The 22,674-nt window shown below is 38.6% G+C and overlaps 1 protein-coding gene across 7 annotated transcripts in view; it reads left to right on the top strand.

The window, feature by feature from the left end:
* The window catches only part of ERC1 (ELKS/RAB6-interacting/CAST family member 1), a 213,730-nt gene that overhangs the window by 127,377 nt on the left and 63,679 nt on the right, over positions 1-22,674 (top strand). For all 7 annotated transcript variants that reach the window (XR_011559525.1, XR_011559527.1, XR_011559526.1 and 4 more), the window contains one exon: positions 1,446-1,606. Coding sequence is in view for 3 of the 7 variants with exons in the window: in XM_070756464.1 (XP_070612565.1) it covers positions 1,446-1,606 (161 nt within the window). In the remaining 4 variants the exon portion in view is untranslated. The remainder of the gene's footprint in view (positions 1-1,445; positions 1,607-22,674) is intronic.

Here is a 22,674-nt window from a genome sequence, read left to right on the forward strand (position 1 = left end):
CCCGATACGAGTATTGAGCTGGCCACGCCCACCCCGGTACCCCATGATTAAATAAAATCTTGATGTGGCCCTCAATGAAATCGAGTTTGACAGTCCTGCAATACGAGATGGTATTTCACCAGAACTGTTGTTTCACGTTGCTGTCTGCAATGTGACATTATTTATTTATTTTATTTGTTTTTATTAGATTTGTATGCCACCCCTCTCCGTAAACTCGGGGCGGCTCACAGCATACAATGAAACAATTCATAACAAATCTAATAAATTTTTAAAAAATTTAAAAACCCCATTATTAAAACAGACATACACACAAACATACCATACATAAATTGTATAGGCCCGGGGGGGGGTCTCAATTCCCCCATGCCTGATGGCAGAGGTGGGTTTTAAGGAGTTTACGAAAGGCAAGGAGGGTGGGGGAAGTTCTAATCTCCAGAGGGAGCTCGTTCCAGAGATTCGTGGCCTCCACAGAGAAGGCTCTTCCCCTGGGACCCGCCAGACGACATTGTTTAGTCGACGGGACCCGGAGAAGTCCAACTCTGTGGGACCTAATCGGTCGCTGGGATTCGCTGGGACATTAACGAGGAAGACTCCAGGGGTATCAGTGGTTCTATCCTATTGAATTCATCCAGGCTCCAGGAAGAGGCTTGACAAATAAGTTTGCCTCTGAGTAAAACGTCTTCCATATCTATCTTTCTTTTATTGATTTTAGGTTTAGTTAGATAAAGAAGAGATCTTTTTGTCCTGTTTCTGATTTCTTCAAACTAACTTGTGCTGGTATTTTTCTCCTTTAGCAATCTACTCTTCCTTGCAATTTATTTTGACCTGCATCAGATACTCTGTCCTGATGGTCCACCAAGGTGCAAAATGGTTCAAGACCTGATAAATAAATAAAATGGCTCCGTCCACTGCCTTTAATCAAACCATAGAGATAAGCAAAATGGAATAGAATTCCAGCATCAACACAAAACTTCAATTAGTTACAGAACAACCGTCATTTCATATAAACTAAATCTTTGCTCTGAGCGAGAAAATTCTGTTCAAAAATTCTGAATATGCATAGGATAATTATTTTAATATATTTGAAAATGTGCTAGTGCAGTTTTGTTGAGATGCTGAAATTAGGAACATTGGCTTTGTAATTTTTTGTAATGTAACCTTTCTCTACATTTTAATGAAGATAGGGCATAAAAGATTTATTATCAATTATTATAAATTAAAACCCAACAGTGAATAGACACATGTGTAATAAAGAAGTGCTGCCTGTAATTTATAATAGTATCAATATATGTTATTTTAAACTAACCGTGTTATTTCAACAGGGGTAAATTGACCATTTGCAATATTTTTGTTCCATCACGCTATAACTCTGGTGAATGGCAAATACTGTTTCATAATCACATACTTTCTCTCTTCTTCCTCTTTATCATTCTTAAATTCCTTAGGTAGAAGAGTTGATGATGGCTATGGAGAAAGTAAAACAAGAACTGGAATCTATGAAAGCAAAGCTGTCCTCTACTCAGCAGTCTCTGGCTGAGAAAGAAACCCATTTAACCAACTTGCGGGCTGAACGGAGGAAGCATTTGGAGGAGGTGCTAGAGATGAAGTATGTCTTTGTTTCCATTAATATTTCATTCTCACTTCTCCTTTAAGGATGATGGGTTAACTCCTGTTCACATTATTGGTACAAAAATTACTTAAATATCTGTTGTCAATAGTAATGGCAACAGATGTTTAAGTAATGTTTTTTTTTTTTAAATAGTTTTTATTATATTACAAAGATAAAAAAGGAAGAGCAAACATATCTTATTTTACATCACTATTTCGACAATCGTACTTATCTTCTTAATTATTTTGTACAGATATTCCATGTCATTTCAAAATAAAGAGGTTATTATATCAATAATTAAGCATAAATTCTAAACTTTCTGTCTAAATGTTTTGTACATTCTTGCCCTTCCTTCACCCATACTCCCTCTCCTTGAACTGTTTCGTGACAGTTCAAAATTTCTTTAATTGTTGGTATGCGGCATATGGCGGCCGCGGTTTTAACAGATTTTATTCTGACATACACTTTATCTAAGGTCAGTTTGGATTGAGTTTGATACCAAATCAATTGAAGATTTTCAGAATCTGGTGTTTGCTCACTATCAATGTTATTTCCATGTATCATCTTGTTTTAGTTTTAAATTATTATTTTTTTCCTTGTTACCCATTCGTAAAAAAATTCCCAAATTTCATAGTATTTTGAATCTTCTTTGTTTTTGGGTAAGTCTGTCCATTTCTGCACAATCATATATTTTCTTAATGATTTCTCTTTCTGATGGTGTATCCTCTTTTTTCAGTTCTGTGCTATTGTAATTCTTGTGGCTGTGATTATATGCTGAATCAGATAGAAATAATCTTTTTTTAAGTTTTTGATCTATTATGCCCAAAAGAAACGTCTCTGGTTTTAATTTTAGTGTGATTGTAGTAATATCCCGAATCCATCCTTGAATGTTTTAATATTGTCATAGTAATGACAACTTTTTATAAATGGAGTTATATATAAAAATAGAGGATATTCTAATAAAAGGGGGTTTTTTTCGGTCTTGACACCACATGTATTCTTATACATAGATAGTGTTATTTGAATGAGTCCTTGTCTGAAATTTGAAAATACAATAGTTTATTGGTGGGTGTGCAAACACTGTTTTAATGGGAAAAATAATAGTAAATGAAAAGGAATGGAAAGAATAAAAAGAGAGAAGAAAAAGTAGGAATACAATGAAAAAGAAAATAAATGTATAAAGAAGTGACTTTCATCATAAGTATAATTTAGCAACTCTTCACTACCTTTAAGGTTACAAAGATTAACTTCTTCATCCCATATCCCAAATGTCATCTATAAACAAATCCATAAATCATTTTCTTTTTAATCCTTGGGTCAGCAGAAGATCCACTAAGGTTCTCCAGAAGTAAAGATATCTTATTTTAACTTTAACCAAATAAACCAACTTCATATTATTTCCTTTTACTTCTAATAGTCTTAATCTTTAGTTCATTCAAATATCATTGTCCAGACTCCTATTTACCAATGGCAACTCTCTTGCCTGGATTTAATTTCTGCATGTTCACACTCATACAGATTATTTTTAAACTTAATGCATTATTCAAGAATGCTGTTCACATCCTTCAAATTAGCGGGTAATGAACAATAGAGTTGGGTATCATAGTACGGAGACTTGTGTATTTCTCTACAATGATTTACAGCATTCTGTTGAGTTATTTACAGTATCAGCATATTGCTCCTAATACTCTGAGTCAGTCTTAAGGCTGTTAAGACTAGCCTTAAGTCAAACTCCATTAGTTTTACATAGATATTAAATAATATGGGGAGAAGATAGAATGGGATTTTTTAAAAAATCTTAGTGATAATTGCAAATTCCCCATCTCAATGTATCTTTTTTAACTTCATACCATATCTTAACATGGTTATTTTAAAACGATATACAATTCAAATTAGTCAAATAACACCCAAATATTTAACTTTTTTTACTTTAAAACTTTTTTACCAGATTGTCTTGATCTTGTAATCATTTTTGCTAACATCTGCTTTTAGTTTATTAATCTTAAAACTTGTTAGTGCATAAAATCTTTCAATTTTTTAATCAAAAAATTCAATCCCTTTCAGAGGGTCTTGTAAAATCAAATTCAAATCATCAACTCTGAATTTCAAATTTTAATTTTTAATATTTAGATCCACTATCTTCTCATCTTGTTTAATTTCTATGCAAAATTTCAAGAACCAAAACAAATTAACAAAAAAAAAACTTGTCTTGTCCCTTTCTGAATTTCACAGGGTTTAATCAAATCATTGAACCACATCTTCAAATGCTTTAAAGAGAAATTGCTACTTCGAATTGTCCATAATTTTCTCAGCATCTGAGATCAGTTGAAGCTTGTTTCAATATTCCACAGACTTTATATTCCCCATTTAATTTGTTGTTTGTTCTAAGTGGTTGATGAAAAACAAATTCTGAAAAATGCAACTAGTAGTTATGTTATAGAGATACCCGTGTTTCCCCGAAAATAAGACACTGTCTTATATTAATTTTTGCTCCAAAAGTTGTGCTACGTCTTATTTTCGGGGGGTGCCTTATATTTCTCAAATAAGACAAATTCACAGGCAGAAAAGCTGACACCCCCAAAGAAAGTGTACCGTACGGTACACTGATTACGGTACGGTACCTATCAGTATGGCACCCCCACACACAAACGACGGCACTTATATGGTACAACATTATACTCCCGCTATTGCAGCTTCCGGCCACCAGAGGAACTACAGTCTACGCACTGTAGTGGAGACTGTAATGGTGGTGAGACAGCAGCAGACTGTGTCTGCTGTACTGGACGGTACAAAGCGATGGAAGGGGCCAGCAGGGAACGCCATATTATTACGTTACCGCTATGAACAGCTTTGAATGGTACCGTATGTTTTTCCACCATACTGTATGTAAACTTGACTACGCCTTATTTTCGGGGGGTGCCTTACATTAGCAAATTCTGCAAAACCTCTGACATTCCTTACTTTCGGAGTACGTCTTATTTTCGGGGAAACAGGGTATTTCTTTTGCCATGAGTGTATCTCATTATGTTTTGAATTCCAAGATCCCTGAGAATGATCCTTTGGGGGGGGTGGATGTTAGTTTAGTTTAGTTTTATTGGATTTATATGCCGCCCCTCTCTGAAAACTCGGGGCGGCTAACAACAATCATTAAAATATACAATAAAATCCAATACTAAAAGCAAATTAAAACCCCTTAATATATAAAAACCAAACATACATACAAACATACCATGTATACAGTTGTAACGGCCTGGGGGGGGGAAAGTCTTAATTCCCCCATGCCTGGCGGCAGAGGTGGGTTTTAAGTAGCTTACGAAAGGCAAGGAGGGTGGGGGCAATTCTAATCTCTGGGGGGAGTTGGTTCCAGAGGGCCGGGGCCGCCACAGAGATGGCTCTTCTCCTGGGTCCCGCCAAGCGGCATTGTTTAGTTGACGGGACCCGGAGAAGACCCACTCTGTGGGACCTAACCGGCCGCTGGGATTCGTGTGGCAGAAGGCGGTCCCTGCGATAATCTGGTCCGGTGCCATGAAGGGCTTTAAAGATCATAACCAACACTTTGAATTGTGACCGGAAATTGATCGGCAACCAATGCAGACTGCGGAGTGTTGGTGAAACATGGGCATACCTAGGTAAGCCCATGATTGCTCTCGCAGCTGCATTCTGCACGATCTGAAGTTTCCGAACACTTTTCAAAGGCAGCCCCATGTAGAGAGCATTACAGTAGTCGAACCTTGAGGTGATGAGGGCATGACTGGCTGTGAGCAGTGAGTCCCAGTCCAAATAGGGCCGCAACTGTTGCACCAGGCGAACCTGGGCAAACGCCCCCCTCGCCACAGCTGAAAGATTGCTCAATATGTTAATGATGTTGGAAAATGAGATTCTTTCTGCTGTTCACTTCTTAAGATTTTGCTACTACTGTACTCTTTGTTTCCATTCTGTTTTCAGAGTCTTCTTACCACTGCCACTCTTCCTGAGTTTGTTTACAGAGTGGGTGTTATGAACAGTAAGATGGTGCTGTAAAAATTTGGTTCTCATTCTAAGGCAACCCCAGAAAAAGCTAGCACATCAATTCCAGTTGCAGGTTGTGGAGAAGAAAACCTGTCTTATATTGTTTTAATTGAGTTAAAAGCTAAATATTTATAGTGGGATGGAAGACCCCACTCAGGAAGCTTTTTAATCAGAACAGATGTCTGAATTCCAGTCGGCTATACACAACTTTGGAGTCATTTTTCCTCTGGCATTATTAGATTATAAAATGCTTATAGAAATGTAGCGTAGGGAGTAAAATCTCATGTGCTTTTTGGAACGCTACATTTGCTGCTGTTGTTAAGAAGTCTCCGAGATGCTTTCTGGATGAGCAGAAGTTCGATTCCTCGTGGTAATTTTTGCAAGAGGAAAAAAAGAGAGCTTTGGATAGGTGTTACTTGACTGCAATAGAAAATAAACATCAAGTAACTAAATAATAAGGTAGTGCCAAGAACCTGATTTGAAGACTGTAAAACTGTGATTCAGAGTATCTGTGGGTGTGCCCATAGCTCTTGTCAGGATCATCTGAAAGCAGCTACATCTTCTGGCCTCCAACAACTGCCTTCCCTTTGAATTTAAATTACTATGCAGCCCTGCCCCTGTGTGTCTGTTAGATATTTTTGTTGGTTTCTTAATACAGTAGTTGCCTGGCTAATGCTAGCAAAAAAGTATAAAACACAACGGATGCATGTTCAGAGCCAAGGCGTTTGACTTTGAACTCTTCAGTAACTTTCCAAAGAATATAGAGTAATCCCTCCTGTACGATCCAAAGACCGTAGATCAGAAGAACATTCCACTGTAGGCCAGCTTTCCATTTAGGTTATGTGTGAACTTTAAGTGAGCTGCCCCGAGTCTGCGGAGAGGGGCGGCATACAAATCTGATTAATAAATAAATAATAAAGTGCCAGGATGAAGGTTTGCCACTGCTGGTTGCTGTAATCTGACCCACTAGTTGCTCTAGCATTTAGCTAATGAACTACAACCGGTTGTGCTGTGGTTTGTTGTATCTATCATCCAAAACATGGAATTCTGTGGAGTTTTTTATGTGTGTTTGGAACAAGCCTGGGAGCTGTGCCTGGTTGCAGGAGAGAATAGCGTTTGTGGTTGTAGCCACATAGACCACCAAACTGCATTCCTACATTGAGAAGCAACAATATTCCAGTTCCTGGAGCATAAACACAATATTGCTCCCAATCTCAGGTGATATTGATAAAGGAGAATATTTGTAAATGCAGGCTTGAAATGAGGGGCTCTTGATGCGCTCTTGTTGCTTGTTTTCTTACATATTACCCAAATTAGGTAATATCAGTGCTTCTAAGGAGTACAATTTGATGTCAGTTTATATTCTAGTGTCGGGATTGTGAATCTATGGCATGCGTGCCACAGGTGGCATACAGAACCATATCTGCCAGCACGCAAGCCATTGCCCTAGTTTAGCTCCAGCTGATTTCTGGCTTGCACTGAGGTTCTGGGAGGGTGTTTTTGGCCTCCAGAGCACCTCCAGGGTGGCAGGGGAGGCCATTTTTGCCCTCCCCAGGCTCCAAGAAAAACTCTGGTGCCTGGGGAAGGTGAAAAACAAGCCTACCGGGCTAACTGGGATTCAGGAAACAGGAGCAGGGGGCTTCATGCACGGGGGGGGGGCAGTGGGGTGGTTGGGCACGCATGCAAGGTGGGGAGCAGGAGATGCCCACAGGTGCAGTAGCGCATGGGCACGTATTTTCAGCACCCAAGGAAAAAAAGATTCACCATCACTGTCCTAGTGGCTTGCCTGTCAGTGTTTTTTGTTTTTTTGTTTTACTTTTTTTTAATTTTAAAAAGTTTTTATTTACAAAGATACAATAAATACATTTAATTACAATTAACAATATAGACATGTCAAAATAGGTGAAATGGGTAGTTGGAGATTAAAACAATAGTCAGATCGAATTATAGTCTAAACAATATGCATTTGACAATAGACAGAATCAAATAACCAAAAAACTCGACAGATAGAGAGAAAAGAAGGAAAGAAAGGAAAGGGTGGGCGGGTGTAGGGTAGATCTGTATTGAAATTGTGAACTAGGTATATTTTTCAGTAGCTCATTTCCTTATAACTAATATTTTAAGATTGTAGATAAATAAGAGAAAGTGTTGAATAAATCAAGATAAAGAGGTTTTAAGAAAGCCAGTCTAATTTTAGCATATATGTCGATGTCTCATACGTCCATTTAAAAAAGAAAGATTTGATACCAGATTTGTATCCGTTTAAATACATAACAGTTCTTAACATTTATTAGGCAAGTTGTTCTTTTTTTTCTAACCAACGATAAAAGGGATCCCAGCAGTTGTTGAATGAGGACTCAGTATTATTTCTAATTTCCATAGTTAATTTGGTCATTTCTGCACAGTATTTGATTTTTCCTATTATTAAGTCATCTTGGGGTATGTCTTCGTTTTTCCACTTTGTCAGTGTTGATGGGAGTGGGATTTTTTTTAATTGGGTTGTTTGCTTCTTGGCTTCTTTGGCAGTTGTTTGATTGAAGTCTTGTTTACTTGATAGCTGGTCTAATGTTAACTTTGGAGTTAATATATACTGATCTGGGTTGCTGATTGCTGGTGGAGAAGTACTTTGGTCTTTTTGGGCTGAATGATAGTGTCTTTTGCACAGTCTATAGATGTTGTTAATATCCATGTGTCTCTATTGATGGTTGATTTGTCAGAGTATCAGGCTACCAGACATTCCCTAACATTTTTTGAACTTGGCTTGGGCTAAGATGATCATATTATCCCAATTGAAACTATGGCTAAAACGGTCTGTATGTTGTGAAATTAAATTTCAGGTGAAATAGCAGAGTGATCACACAGCATAACTCATGATTGATGGTGTTAAGCTAATTTGAAATATCAATAGATCTGTGTCGCCAACCCCTTATTAATTAACCTCTGCCTTTGGTCTCAGCAGAAACCCATTTATTTTCATAAATATTACATGAGCATGAATTTTTTGAGTCATTCCCAATATGTTCTTCTAATAATGCTTCCAATACAGTTTTTCAATTTTTTTAAAAAATGTCTTGTTTGAGAACCTTTAATTGGTTCTAGCATCTTTAGCTACTACGAGATTTTTTAAGAGAGGTGAATTACAGTGGTTTTAAATACATAAATTAAAATTGCCAGAATTGTTTCTAACTCTTTTAGAGAACCTTATAGTAAAACGTTGCAAATGTAGAAGATTATATTACTTATTCCTTGTTCTGTTGAGCTCTCTGTTAGAATCCTCCCAAAAATGCACAGATACAATTTCAGACACACACACATTTGAAAATTCAAAACAATGTTCTTTATACCAAAAATGCAAATAAACAGAGCACTCTTTTTGTATAGCAAAGAGCACTTGTCTCCAAACAAATTGGTAATTTGTACAAGTCCCTTATCAGTTCTGTGATACTTAGCTTGCAGCTGTGAGGCAATTCACAGTCCTCCTTCTTTCACAAAGTGAAACACACTTTGCGCTGGGTTAGTTTCAAAGCGGGGGGAAATCAGCACACAAAGATCAAAGTCAGCAAAGCAGTCACGAAACACCACAATCAGATAATCCTCCACAATGGCCAAATCCACAGGCTGCTATTTATAGCAGCTTCACTAATTACCACAGCCCCACCCAACCACAGGTGGCCTCATTTTCTTTGATAATAATCTTTCAGTTGTTGTTGCCTATGCATCGTGTTCCGAATCCAAGGAGGAGCTAGATAATTGATCTCCTTCTGAGCTGTCTGCCACACTCTCGTCCTCCCTGTCACTCATGTCTTCTTGGTCAGAGGAGCCTTCATCATCAGATTCCACTGGGGGCAAAACAGGCCTGCAGCATGTGGATGTCTCCCCCACATCCACAGTCCTTGGGGCAGGAGCAGGGCCAGAGCTAACCACAACATTCCTGATCTTTTTTTACGGTATATAGACACTTTCACAAAATGCAGGGTTTTTTTCCTTTGTTTTATAAAGTCTGAAAATTTATATACAGACCTTCAGGGATCCTTGAGAGAACCGACCAAATGCCAAGCCTTCCTCTGGCTACTACAATACATGGACAGAATCAGTATTATAAAAAATGATTCTGTATTTCATTACAGCAAATAGATGCTTTTGAAAATCACTCATAGTAAAGGGCTAGACTTTTATCTTCCCTGTTTTGTTTTCCTCTGTGCAACAACTGAAGGTTTATTACTAGGAAGCTTTCCTTACATCACATTTTTTCAATTACTGACAATTTCCTTTAGAGGACTTTCAAAAGGGATTTTGCACAATATGTAGCAACAGAAAGACAGACTAGCTGTAGTTACTGCACGCTTCCTTAACTTTTTGCAAAAATTCTTATGTTTACTTGTGGTCCAATTTAATCAAAAGGAAAAAGTACAAATCACCTTGGATTTTTGGCTGCATTTTTTGAGGAAGTGCAACATAAGCATGTAAATTTAAGCCCACATCAAACTAGTGCATATTTATGTAAGGGCACCACATAATACATGGACAGAATCAGTATTATTACATATATTTCACCTTCAGATGTCTTCACCCACAACTAAAATGGTCATAATACTTTAGGACTTCCATAGGCTTGCTGTAATTTTACCAGAGACATTCTTTATTAAAGAAAAACTACCTGTTCCTCGGGGTATCATTCCCTTTCCCATAAATATTCACAGCACTTACTAGCATATATAAATTATTAGTGTGCTACATATTACCCTGCACTATTTAACAGAATTTCCAAGTAAAATTAATCTCTTGGGTTAAGGCTCGTCATTATTGATTTAATGTAGAATTACAATAAATACTAGCTTTTTAGTAGTTGCCAATTCTATCCTGGAGATGTAGTCTAGTTAAAACTGGAAAGAGAAATCTCAAAGTTTGTTTTACACATATACCATATTTTTCAGAGTATAAGATGCACATTTTTACCCCCCACCAAAGAGTGTGAAAACATGGGTGCATCTTATACACTGAATATAGCCCCACCCAGCCACCCCCACCCTTTGGCCTCTGCCTTCCAGCAATTTACCTCCTTGAGCAAACAGAACAGAGCCTGTTAAACCAAGCAACTCATTATCAGCTTCCCTACCCTCAGCTGATTGAGGCTGAAGCAGGCTGAAAGTCAAAGTGAAACTAAAGCTGCAAGGAGGCAAATTCCTGGCAGGCAGAGGCAGAATTTTATTTTCTTATGCTAATCAGACTGCTGAAACTGGATGCAAGTAGGTAAATCAATAAGTATAAATGTCAAGATTTGTACAAGAATGTTCAAATTATTAGACTTATTTTTTAAAGACTGCTTTATTTATGTATTTATTTATTTATTATTTAGATTTGTATGCCGCCCCTCTCCGCAGACTCGGGGCGGCTCACAACAAAGTGAAACAATTTACAACAAATCTAAATTACAGTTTAAAAATATTTTAAAAACCCAACTTTCTAAACAAACATACATACAGACATACCATTCATAAATTGTATATGCCCGGGGGAGATGTCTCAGTTCCCCCATGCCTGACGACAAAGGTGGGTCTTGAGGAGCTTACGAAAGGCAAGGAGAGTAGGGGCAGTTCTAATCTCCGGAGGGAGTTGGTTCCAGAGGGTCGGGGCCGCCACAGAGAAGGCTCTTCCCCTGGGGCCCGCCAACCGACATTGTTTAGTTGATGGGACCCGGAGAAGGCCCACTCTGTGGGACCTAATCGGTCGCTGGGATTTGTGCGGCAGCAGGCGGTCTCGGAGATATTCTGGTCCAGTGCCATGAAGGGCTTTAAAGGTCATAACCAACACTTTGAATTGTGACCGGAAATTGAAATTTATTACTGTTCTAGACCAGTGTTTCCCAACCTTGGCAACTTGAAGATATCTGGACTTCAACTCCCAGAATTCCCCAGCCAGCATTCGCTGTCTTGTGAATTCTGGGAGTTGAAGTCCAAATATCTTCAAGTTGCCAAGGTTGGGAAACACTGTTCTAGACAACTTAATAAAATGAAGAAGCTTTTTAAAATAAGTGCTTGATCTGAAGAGGCCCAGTGCTTTTGTATCTTCTTTTAAATAGTAGATAATAATCTATACTTCCAGAAAGCCACATCAATTTTGACAGCATCTGTACAAGTATAGTCTGAAAGGTACCAGTGTCCTCTTTTAGGACTAAGATAAGGCGACTGAGTTAAACCCTGACTTAGTCATGTTTGGAGTAGATCTACTGTATTTAAATAATTGGGAGGAGTTAGTGTGACTACATTTAAGAAAACATTCTGGTATTTAATATACTGCCATAATGTACATCCTCCAATTCTTTGCTATTTCTATGGGTCAGGCACACATGCACATGAATACACAGCAAACAGTGTATATCATCTGTACTGTTTGCTGGGAGGCAGTGGCAGAATTTCTTTTCCTTGTTTTCTTCCCCCCAAACTAAGGTATGTTGTCTTATACTCCGAAAAATACAGTACAGTAGTTTGTTTTTTTTAACGAGCAAATTTGTAACAAAAAACACAACATATGCCATACCAAAATTACCTTGCAATCTGTTTTAAGTCATATATTAAGTCTATAATTTTTTTTCTAATTGATATCTATTTTCCCTTAGATTCTTTAAAAAATATGGTACTGTAGTTGATACAGATTTTGTAAAACAGAGGAAGATTAAGCCTTCTTAATAGAAATCCACAGAAGTGTTTAAAAAAAACCAATTTTGTAACGGATGATCTTTAAAACTAATATGATTGGATATACAGTGGTACCTCGTGATACGAACCCCTCGTCATACGAACTTTCCGAGATACGAACCCAGGGTTTGGCAATTTTTTGCCTCTTCTTCCGAACTTTTTCCGTCTTACGAACCTGTCGCCCAAACGCCGAAGTTCAGCAAAAGTTCGGGTTTGAGTGGCCGCCGAGAAGCCCCGCCGCCCAGCTGTCGCCTTTTGAAACAGCCGGGGGGCTTCTCGGCATCCTCCCGAACCCGAACGCCAAACCCGAACTTTTGCCGAACTTCCGAGTTCGGCGTTCAGGAGGCTGCCGAGCAGCCCCGCCGCCTGGCTGTCGCCTTTTGAAACAGCCGTGGGGCTTCTCGGCGTACTCCCGAATGCCAAACCCGGAAGTTCAGCAAAAGTCCGGGTTCAGCGTTCGGGTTCAGGAGGACGCTGAGAAGCCCCGCCGCCCGGCTGTCAGCTTTGCAAAAAGCCGCAGAGCTGTTGGGCCGGTCGGGAGGCTCAAACAGAGGTGGAGACGTCCTTCCTGGAGTCCCAATTTACAATTTTAAAATATCTTGGATATTTGCCTTAATTCTGAAAATAATAATAATCTTATCTAGCAAATATCATGAAAATTTTGCAGGCCAAAACAAAATCATTTGCTCATCCTTTCATTCAAAATGGAAGATCTTGACAGAGGATATTTGTGCTTCCTGTTCTATACGTTTACATGCCTAAATAAATTTTTCGAAGCGAATATGTGTTCAACGTACTCCTCACCATATGTCTGCCTTGTCTTCAAAGAGGTGGTCTAAAGGGCTGAGTTAGAATTAAAGGCTGCAGAAAGAGAATACTTCAACCACTGGCATCTTCACAAACTGCACACAAAATGTGCTAATTTGGAGGTCTTGGCTTTGAAAATGTAGAGCTGGTTTGGGGTATAATTTCATAGTCTTCGTGTCAAATGAGGCATGAACCAAACTGGCAAAAAAACCAGTAAAGTCGCCAATGTAGCTCATTCTGCATTTTCTGCAGACAAGTTGTCAATGAATGGTACAGCTTCAAAAACATTGGGATTAATCAGAACTGTAGTCAAGCAATATTCAATGCCTTTTTGAGCTGCAAGGCATAATAAATCGCACACTATCAAACTAAAAAGTATAATAAAATCCTGTAGCTGTATTTAAATCAGCAATATTTGCCCACAAATAAAAAAACTCCAAATCTCCATATATGGTTAATCAAGTAGCTCTACATATATGGCTTAATATTTCACAGTATGATAATGTTGACCACTATAGTTTACCGCTCCTTTGCAACCTGGAGTGTTGTAATATGTCATTTGTATAGAAAACTTAGATTTACAGTCAGTGTATTTTGAAAATCATTCTTGGCTGATAATTTATTCTTCAAGAGAACAGTTTGATAATCCCTACAAGAAAACTTATAGCTCGTCTAATCGTAGTTGGCACCATATTGTTATTTTAAAAACACACCTAAAATATGAAAGCCACTTAAAGAAGAGATTCACAGAATCAATTTTTTTTTAAAAATCTGCTTGTGGGCACTATTGCCATCACCACACTGATCCTGATCTCTCATCCCATACATTTTCTTCCAATACAATATGTTCAGAAATGAGATGTGACCCTAAATCTATACTTTAAAAACTTTAAAACTTTTTAATGAGAAGATAAGTCAAAAACTAATAGAAGAGTATTACTGGAGCTCTTTCCCCAGTTCTGAATCAATTGGCATCTGTTTGGAAGGTTGTTAATTGTCCAGGTCTGTCTGGACAAAACTGTTTCCTCTTTTTTTTTTTACACAAATACAATCATGATCATACATGCATTCTCCATGTTATAGGGATATATTTCATATTCTATGGGAATGGTCAATTTAAAAATGTTATGGGAAAATTTAAAGTCAACCTATTTATTTTCTAATACATATTATTATGCAAAAAATGTGAAGATTTAAAAACTGTAGGAAGTAATTCATCACAGTGCTGTATGCATACAGAACTTTATTCTGTTAAATGTGAAATTTTACTAACCTTAGACAAATAAGAGAAGAATGACCAACCCAACAGTAGAGCCCTCAAAGCATGTCTTTGGTTCGCAGGACCCTCAGGCCTGATAGCGTAACCAGATCTTGAGGGGCTTCCAAATATCAAAAAGCATGCAGCTAATCTAATCTTGGGAGTAGGGCCCATGGTGGAGAAGGAGCGTCTCTCTGGACTCACCAAATGTAGGTCTCTAATCCATTTAGAGCAGTGGTTCTCAATCTGGGGGTCGGTTGAGGTTGCCTAAGCCCATGGGAAAGGACAAATTTCCCATGGTGTTAGGAACTAAAGCTTCTATTCTGTTGCCTTGGAACACATTTTTACAATTGACAAATCAGGCATTTACAGTGGGGTTGTCCCTCTGATCTTCCTGCCAATGGGCTTAAAGCTATGTTAAGGGGCGTGCACCAGTGTGCCTTCCATCCCCTGTCCAATTGTTTCTCCTTATCTCATTTATCTTTTCTTCCTTTCAAATATGTTCACCTATACTTTTATATCTTTTCTTCTATTCTTTTCTTTATTTATATTATTACATATCTATTCTCTTCAATGTGCATTACGTATTGGACTAAATAAATAAGTAAGTAAATAAATAAATAAATAAATGAAATGTTGGGGGAATTGGTGCTAGACTTTTGGTTGGGGGTCACCACAACATGAGGAACTGTATTAAGGGGTCGCAGCATTAGAAAGATTGAGAACCACTGATTTAGAGTAATCAATTCAACTATCTCCGCCTTTAGAATGAATGTCTTTGGAACATAATACAGTGGTACCTCGACATACGAGTTTAATTCGTTCCAGACCAGAGCTCGTAAGTCGATCAACTCACATCTCGAACGAATGCCTTTAGACTTTGTTTTTCACGCCGAAATAACCGGAAGCAAGGAGATTCTTGCGCCACCTAGTGGAAGCTCAGCTCGTATTCCGAATTTGAGCTTGGGTGTCGAACAGAAATTTTGCTTGCGTCGCGGCTCGTAACTTGGAATACTCGCATGTGGAGCAGCTCGTATCTAGAGGTACTACTGTAGAATTCTTTATTGGCCAGGTATGGTTGGACACACAAGGAATTTGTCTTTGGTGCATTTGCTCTCAGTGTACATAAAAAGACGCCAAGCAGTCTGTTACACTTGTGTTTTTGCTCATATGCATAACACATAAAGAGAGAGACAGAAAAGGGAAGTATTCTTAATCTAGTATGCTCGTTCCTAAATTTCCTTTGCCAATTTTTCCTCTGGTGCATATATAAACTCTGTCTGTGTACGTATTCTCAGCAGAAATAAAACAAAGATTATGATAGAAACTGATAGTTTAAATAATCCACTTGAGAATGTTTTCTGTAGGGACCAAGACTGATTAGATGAAAATGATACTCATTATAGTGTGGTTATCTTTAAGTGTCCATAGATGACGTATCTGAAAACCTGTAAAATACATGTTGCCAATGAATATGGAGATGATAAAATCATAGCGAACGCTTACAATCAGCCAACTCTACCGTTATTCTGCAGATCGTTATCTATTTGCACATTTCTGTCATTTAAAATACTAGAATACCACCCTGGTTTTGTACCTCTTCAAAACAGAGAGCTATAATTTTAAGACTGGTTAAAATAAAAGCTCCACTTCAAAGCAAACCCAGAACTTACATGCCATGATGAATCACTCCATCCGAAAATATTTTGTTTTCTTGGACCGTAGGAAATTTTTATGTTCAAACTCCAGCAGCATAATAAATCCAGAACTAGGAGGTGAATTCTATTCTATTGTATTGGACATCAGAAATTGGATTTTAAAAAGTTAGAGCAATTCTATCAGAGAAAAGAAAGATGCTAATACAGTTCAAGGAATCTGATTACAAGCCTTGGTTACAACTGGGTGGAATTGGCAAGCAGGAGGCAGGGTGATGGCTCTGTTAGTAACAGTATCACTTTTGAAAAAAAAACCCTAATGTGGTTACTTGCTTCTTGGCAAGAAGCCACTGTCTGTTCTTAATTTCCCTTTTTGCTTAATTTGCTCCTTGAATTTCACATTTTTCCTAACTGCCCATCTAGTCGTCTCCACTTCTATAATGTATGTTTAAGATTTTATTTTATTTTTGTAGCAATGTTTGTTTTGGGGTGGGGTTTTTTGATATTGTTTTCGGTTACGGACAGCCATGCTTTATTACATGGATGGATGGATGGATGGATGGATGGATGGATGGATGGATGAATAGAAGAGATAGAGATATTTTACTTTCCTCGTTCCTAAATTTCCTTTGCCAATTTTTCCTCTGGTGCATATATAAACTCTGTCTGTGTATGTATTCTCAGCAGAAATAAAACAAAGATTATGATAGTTTAAATAATCCACTTGAGAATGCTTTCTGTAGGGACCAAGACTGATTAGATGAAAATGATACTCATTATAGTTTGGTTATCTTTAAGTGTCCATAGATGACACTTAAATAGAACATAAATAGAGGAACATAAATAGAATTCCCTACCAAACAACAACCCTGTGAGTAGGTTTGGCTGAAAAAGTAGGTTCACCCAGAATCAATATGTGAGTATCAATCACTTAGGATGAACTTACATTTTGATCTCCCCAGTCTTATCCAGCTTCTGTTCTTCCTAAATGAAAACTTAGTCTATATTAGAAGGGGAAGAGTGATCTGAGCCATCATAGCTTTAGTATGCAATACCTTCAGCCCCTTTCTGTATTAACACATTATTTTCAATCAATCCTCTCCTAAAAGATAAAAGAGGTGGGAACTCAGAAACAAAATTTCTTGGTAGCTGCCTTTATAACTCTTTTAAAGTTATAAAGTCTTGGCTTTTCCAGCAAACATCTGGGGGCTAACTACCTTGGAATTTACATTGCTATTTTAACCTAGAGCAAAGTTTCTGATAGGTGGCACATATGTAAAGCAGTACAGTAATGAGTGACCCAATATAGCCCAATTGATATCTATTTATTTTGTTGTGTTCTTATTCTAAAAGAAGCAATCCTGATATGTTTGTGCACCTTCCTTCTCCAAGGTGGTTATATAAATTCTGTGACTGATCATTTTCTGTTCTGAACTAAACAGTTGGATATAGAGCAGGGTTGTCCCACCTTAAACACTTTTAAGACTTGTGGACTGGTGAATTCTGGGAGTTGAAGTCCCCAAGTCTTCAAGTTGCCATGGTGGGACACTCCTGGTCTAGACCAGGGGTCTCCAACCTTGGCAACTTTAAGACTTGTAGACTTCAACTCCCAGAATTCCTCAGCCAGCCGAGTTGGCTGAGGAATTCTGGGAGTTGAAGTCATGGTAAATGATTTAGCTTTACTAGATAAATGGTCAAAGCAATGGAAACTGCAGTTTAATGTTTCCAAATGTAAAATAATGCACTTGGGGAAAAGGAATCTTCAATCTGAGTATTGCATTGGCAGTTCTGTGTTAGCAAAAACTTCAGAAGAGAAGGATTGAGGGGTAGTGATTTCTGATGTCTCAAAATGGGTGGGCAGTAGGAAAAGCAAGTAGGATGCTTGGCTGCATAGCTAGAGGTATAACAAGCAGGAAGAGGCAGATTGTGATCTCCTTATATAGAGCGCTGGTGAGACCACATTTGGAATACTGTGTTCAGTTCTGGAGACCTCACCTACAAAAAGATATTGACAAAATTGAACGGGTCCAAAGACAGGCTACAAGAATGGTGGAAGGTCTTAAGCATAAAACGTATCAGGAAAGACTTCATGAACTCAATCTGTATAGTCTGGAGGACAGAAGGAAAAGGGGGGACATGATCGAAACATTTAAATATGTTAAAGGGTTAAATAAGGTTCAGGAGGGAAGTGTTTTTAATAGGAAAGTGAACACAAGAACAAGGAGACACAGTCTGAAGTTAGTTGGGGGAAAGATCAAAAGCAACGTGAGAAAATATTATTTCACTGAAAGAGTAGTAGATCCTTGGAACAAACTTCCAGCAGACATGGTTGGTAAATCCACAGTAACTGAATTTAAACATGCCTGGGATAAACATATATCCATTGTAAGATAAAATACAGGAAATAGTATAAGGGCAGACTAGATGGACCTTGAGGTCTTTTTCTGCCGTCAGTCTTCTATGTTTCTATGTTTCTAAGTTGCCAAGGTTGGAGACCCCTGGTCTAGAGCAGGGGTAGGCAAAGTTGGCTCTTCTATGACAAGTGGACTTCAACTCCCAGAATTTCTGAGCTAGCTTGTTTGGCTCAGGAATTCCAGGATTCAAGTCCACAAGTCATAGAAGAGCCAATTTTGCCTACCCCTGGTTTAGAGGGTTAAAGAGTGTCCATCTGTTCCATAAGTGTTGCTTGAGAAGACAAAACAACGAGGAATTAGTGGATGGCTTGGTCTTTTGTCTCACCATTGGCAGCTGACAGAAATGCTGATGAGGTGACAATGAAGAAAACATCTGCTCTCCTGATGGATGGAAGAACATAGACAATGGACAAACCTTATTATTCTCTTTAATAGAATCTTGTTCAAGAAATAATAAGTATCCTTTCCTAGATGCACGCCAGTAATTTAACTTACTATTAACAGATACTTGGGGCAATATATTTATATAGAATATACAAAATAATATTTCTACTCCCCTGCATACAATGTGGGCACCCGTCCTCTGGAGTGAATGCCAGGCAAGTAGAGGAAAACAGCAGAAGTGGTTTCAGTTTGTGCAATTGTTTATAAAAAACAGATGTGGAAAGTTTAATATTAATTAAGCGCATCCCATGTGATGTCTGAGAGGAAAAAACATTGCGTTTAGCATTGCGAGCGTATTTGCTTCACTGGAAATCACATTGCATGGTTTCCTGTTGTATGGATCTGTATAGTTTCAAAGCCGGGTATTTTAAGAGGAACTCCATACATAGACACGAATGTGTATATTTTACTTCAAAAGGCGACTACAATGGTTATAGGAAATGGCATTTTTCTTTATAAGAATCTGAAGTCTCATGTTGGGACTGAGAAAGTTCCAGAGTACCTCCGGAACCGCCTGCTACCACACGAATCCCAGCGACCGATAAGGTCCCACAGAGTTGGCCTTCTCCGGGTCCCGGCAACTAAACAATGTCTTCTGGCGGGCCCCAGGGGAAGAGCCTTCTCTGTGGCGGCCCCTGCCCTCTGGAATCAACTCCCCCCCGGAGATTACAACTGCTCCCACCCAACTTGCCTTTCATAAACTACTCAAGACCCACCTATACCGCCAGGCATGGGGGATTTGAGACATCTTTTCCCCAGGCTCCTTATAATTTATGTTTGGTATGTATGTGTCGTCTGGTTTTAATATGATAGGGTTTTAGTTATTTCTTTTAATATTAGATTTGTGCCACTATAATATTGTTTTTATCATTGTTGTGAGCCGCCCCGAGTCTTCGGAGAGGGGCGGCATACAAATCTAATAAATTATTATTATTATTATTATTATTATTATTATTATTATTATTATTAAATGGTGGGTGAGCAAAGACCCTCTAAAGAACTTAATATCTGAATAAATTTGAATCTGAAGTTATTTTTTGAGTTTTTTTTCTTTTCTCTTGTTTTACCATACTGTCCATCATGACTCTTTTACATTACTTATCCATATAGCTCAGCTGAATATGAATAGTACAGTGGTTTTATAGCCTTGGGCGATAGTAGTGGTGGTTGTTGCATAATATATATAGAAACATAGAAAAAGACTGACAGCAGAAAAAGACCTCATGATCCAGCTAGTCTGCCCTTATATTATTTCCTGTATTTTATCTTACAATGGATATCTGTTTATCCCAGGCATGTTTAAATTCAGTTACTGTGGATTTACCAACCACGTCTGCTGGAAGTTTGTTCCAAGCATCTACTACTCTTTCAGTAAAATAATATTTTCTCACGTTGCTTTTGATCTTTCTCCCAACTAACTTCAGATTGTGTCCCCTTGTTCTTGTGTTCACTTTCCTATTAAAAACACTTCCCTCCTGAACCTTATTTAACCCTTTGACATATTTAAACGTTTCGATCATGTCCCCCCTTTTCCTTCTGTCCTCCAGACTATACAGATTGAGTTCATGAAGTCTTTCCTGATATGTTTTATGCTTAAGACCTTCCACCATTCTTGTAGCCCGTCTTTGGACCCGTTCAATTTTGTCAATATCTTTTTGTAGGTGAGGACTCCAGAACTGAACACAGTACTGTGTTCCAAATGTGGTCTCACCAGTGCTCTATACAGTATGAAATCATAGCTGGCTTTCATTCACCTGGAGTTTTTCCCAAAAACCTAGGAGGTCGTAATGTATCGGCATAGTAGATCCAAGCATTGTGGCATTTTGTAATTGACAGATGGAAATGTTGTAAATGTGCAGATTTTCAAAGTGCTGGACAATGCTTTTTGGTATGGCATCCAGTGTGTCAATAACTACTTGGGACTACTACAACCAGTTTATGCCATAATCTTTCAATTTCAGTTTTCAGGCCTTGATACTTTCTCCATTTCTTTGTCTTCTAGTTATTCACATTTTCTTTTCAACCACAGTGCACCAGGATTATCTAAGTTGGTATTTGTAATTATTAGTTTCTTATAACTGTGACCTAACTCTTATACCTTGCCAAGACTTCCAAACATCTAGGTTCATTTTCCCATATCCATTAGCTCTTTAGAGAATTTTTTAAAATCTGTTTTGCCTTTTTTTTTACTGCAAATGTTAGCATTATATTCACAGTTATATAACGCGTGAAAACATGTGTTTATTTGTGTTGTGATTCCGTCCGAGGCCCCTCAGGGAACGGCTGATCTTCTGTCGGTTTCCTGCTCAGAGGGGGAGGATGAGGAACAGGAGGTGCAGGCAGACGAGGAGGAGGAATCCCAGGCTGAGGAAGAGGGGGAACAGCCAGAGGCCCCCGAGAGGGAGCTCTCCCCAGCAAGCAGCCTGGATTCCTTAGAGGAAAATGCACAAGCAATAATCGATCTGCGACAGAGAAGAGCAACACAAAGAAGGGACCAATTGGCTAGGTACTTTCAGCACTAAAGAGGCAACAGCTGGGTTTGGGTGTGGTGCTCATTGGAAAGGCTAAAAGGCAGACCCACCCTCCCTGGCTTGTGGAGTATTATCTTTGGGAGTCCTGGGACCTGGCTGTGATCTTTGGCGTCTTGGAATTCTGGTTTGTGACTTTGAATACTGAAACCTTGGGGGGAAAAGGTGGGGGTCTTATGCTGTACAGTGGTGGGTGTGCCAGCAAGAAGTTTGCTGTATTGTCTGGACATCAGGACTCTGCTGTAAAGTCTCCTAGCCTGCCTGTTGGGAAGAACAGGTTTTTCTCTGTGTTTATTTGTCAAGCTATAAAGTGCTTTTGCTTTTACCAGCATGTCTGGCTGTTTTTTCCAGTTGGTGTTGGGGTCTGGGGGAACCCAGACAGAACAATTTTCAGTTACTAACTGTTAGTACTGCTTTTATTGAACAGTAGTATTCTTGCCTTCTTGCTGGCATAAAACTGTAGAAGGTTACCATGGTACTCAACTGCTTTGAAACTCAACGCATTTTGACGCGGAAATTTTCTCCTGGTATTCATTGTTTGTTGGGTACTCAACGTACAAGCGAAAATGTTAGTTGCCTTGTGACTCATTGCATTATTCCTTATGGGAAAAAGATGTTTGGTGCTCATTGTTTTTTGTCATTGTATCTCCCAGAACCAATTAATGATGAGTACCAGTGTACCAGTGTAATTTTATTTATGGCTTTTTAAGATATTTTGTTGGATAGGGCAAGCTTGCTCAGAGTTGCTAGTATAATGTGAGTACAGATGGGCAAGGCCTCTCTAATTAAACAACCAAGGTATGTTGGTTAAGAGGCCTAGCAAGAGAGTAATAGCCTGAGATTCTCACACCCTACTCCGGGCCATGGGGTGGACTTTATGGCACCAAGCGGCTTGCGCATGGGTGAGCTGCAAGTGCCGGTATTACTGGGCGCTTAAATAAAAAAACCCTTATATAGAGCGCTGGTGAGACCACATTTGGAATACTGTGTTCAGTTCTGGAGACCTCACCTACAAAAAGATATTGACAAAATTGAACGGGTCCAAAGACGGGCTACAAGAATGGTGGAAGGTCTGAAGTATAAAACGTATCAGGAAAGACTGAATGAACTCAACCTGTATAGTCTGGAGGACAGAAGGAAAAGGGGGGACATGATCGAAACATTTAAATATGTTAAAGGGTTAAATAGGGTTCAGGAGGGAAGTGTTTTTAACAGGAAAGTGAACACAAGAACAAGGGGACACAATCTGAAGTTAG

Source organism: Erythrolamprus reginae, chromosome 6 (genome assembly GCF_031021105.1).
Source record: "Erythrolamprus reginae isolate rEryReg1 chromosome 6, rEryReg1.hap1, whole genome shotgun sequence".
In the NCBI taxonomy this organism is placed as follows: Eukaryota; Metazoa; Chordata; class Lepidosauria; order Squamata; family Dipsadidae; genus Erythrolamprus; species Erythrolamprus reginae.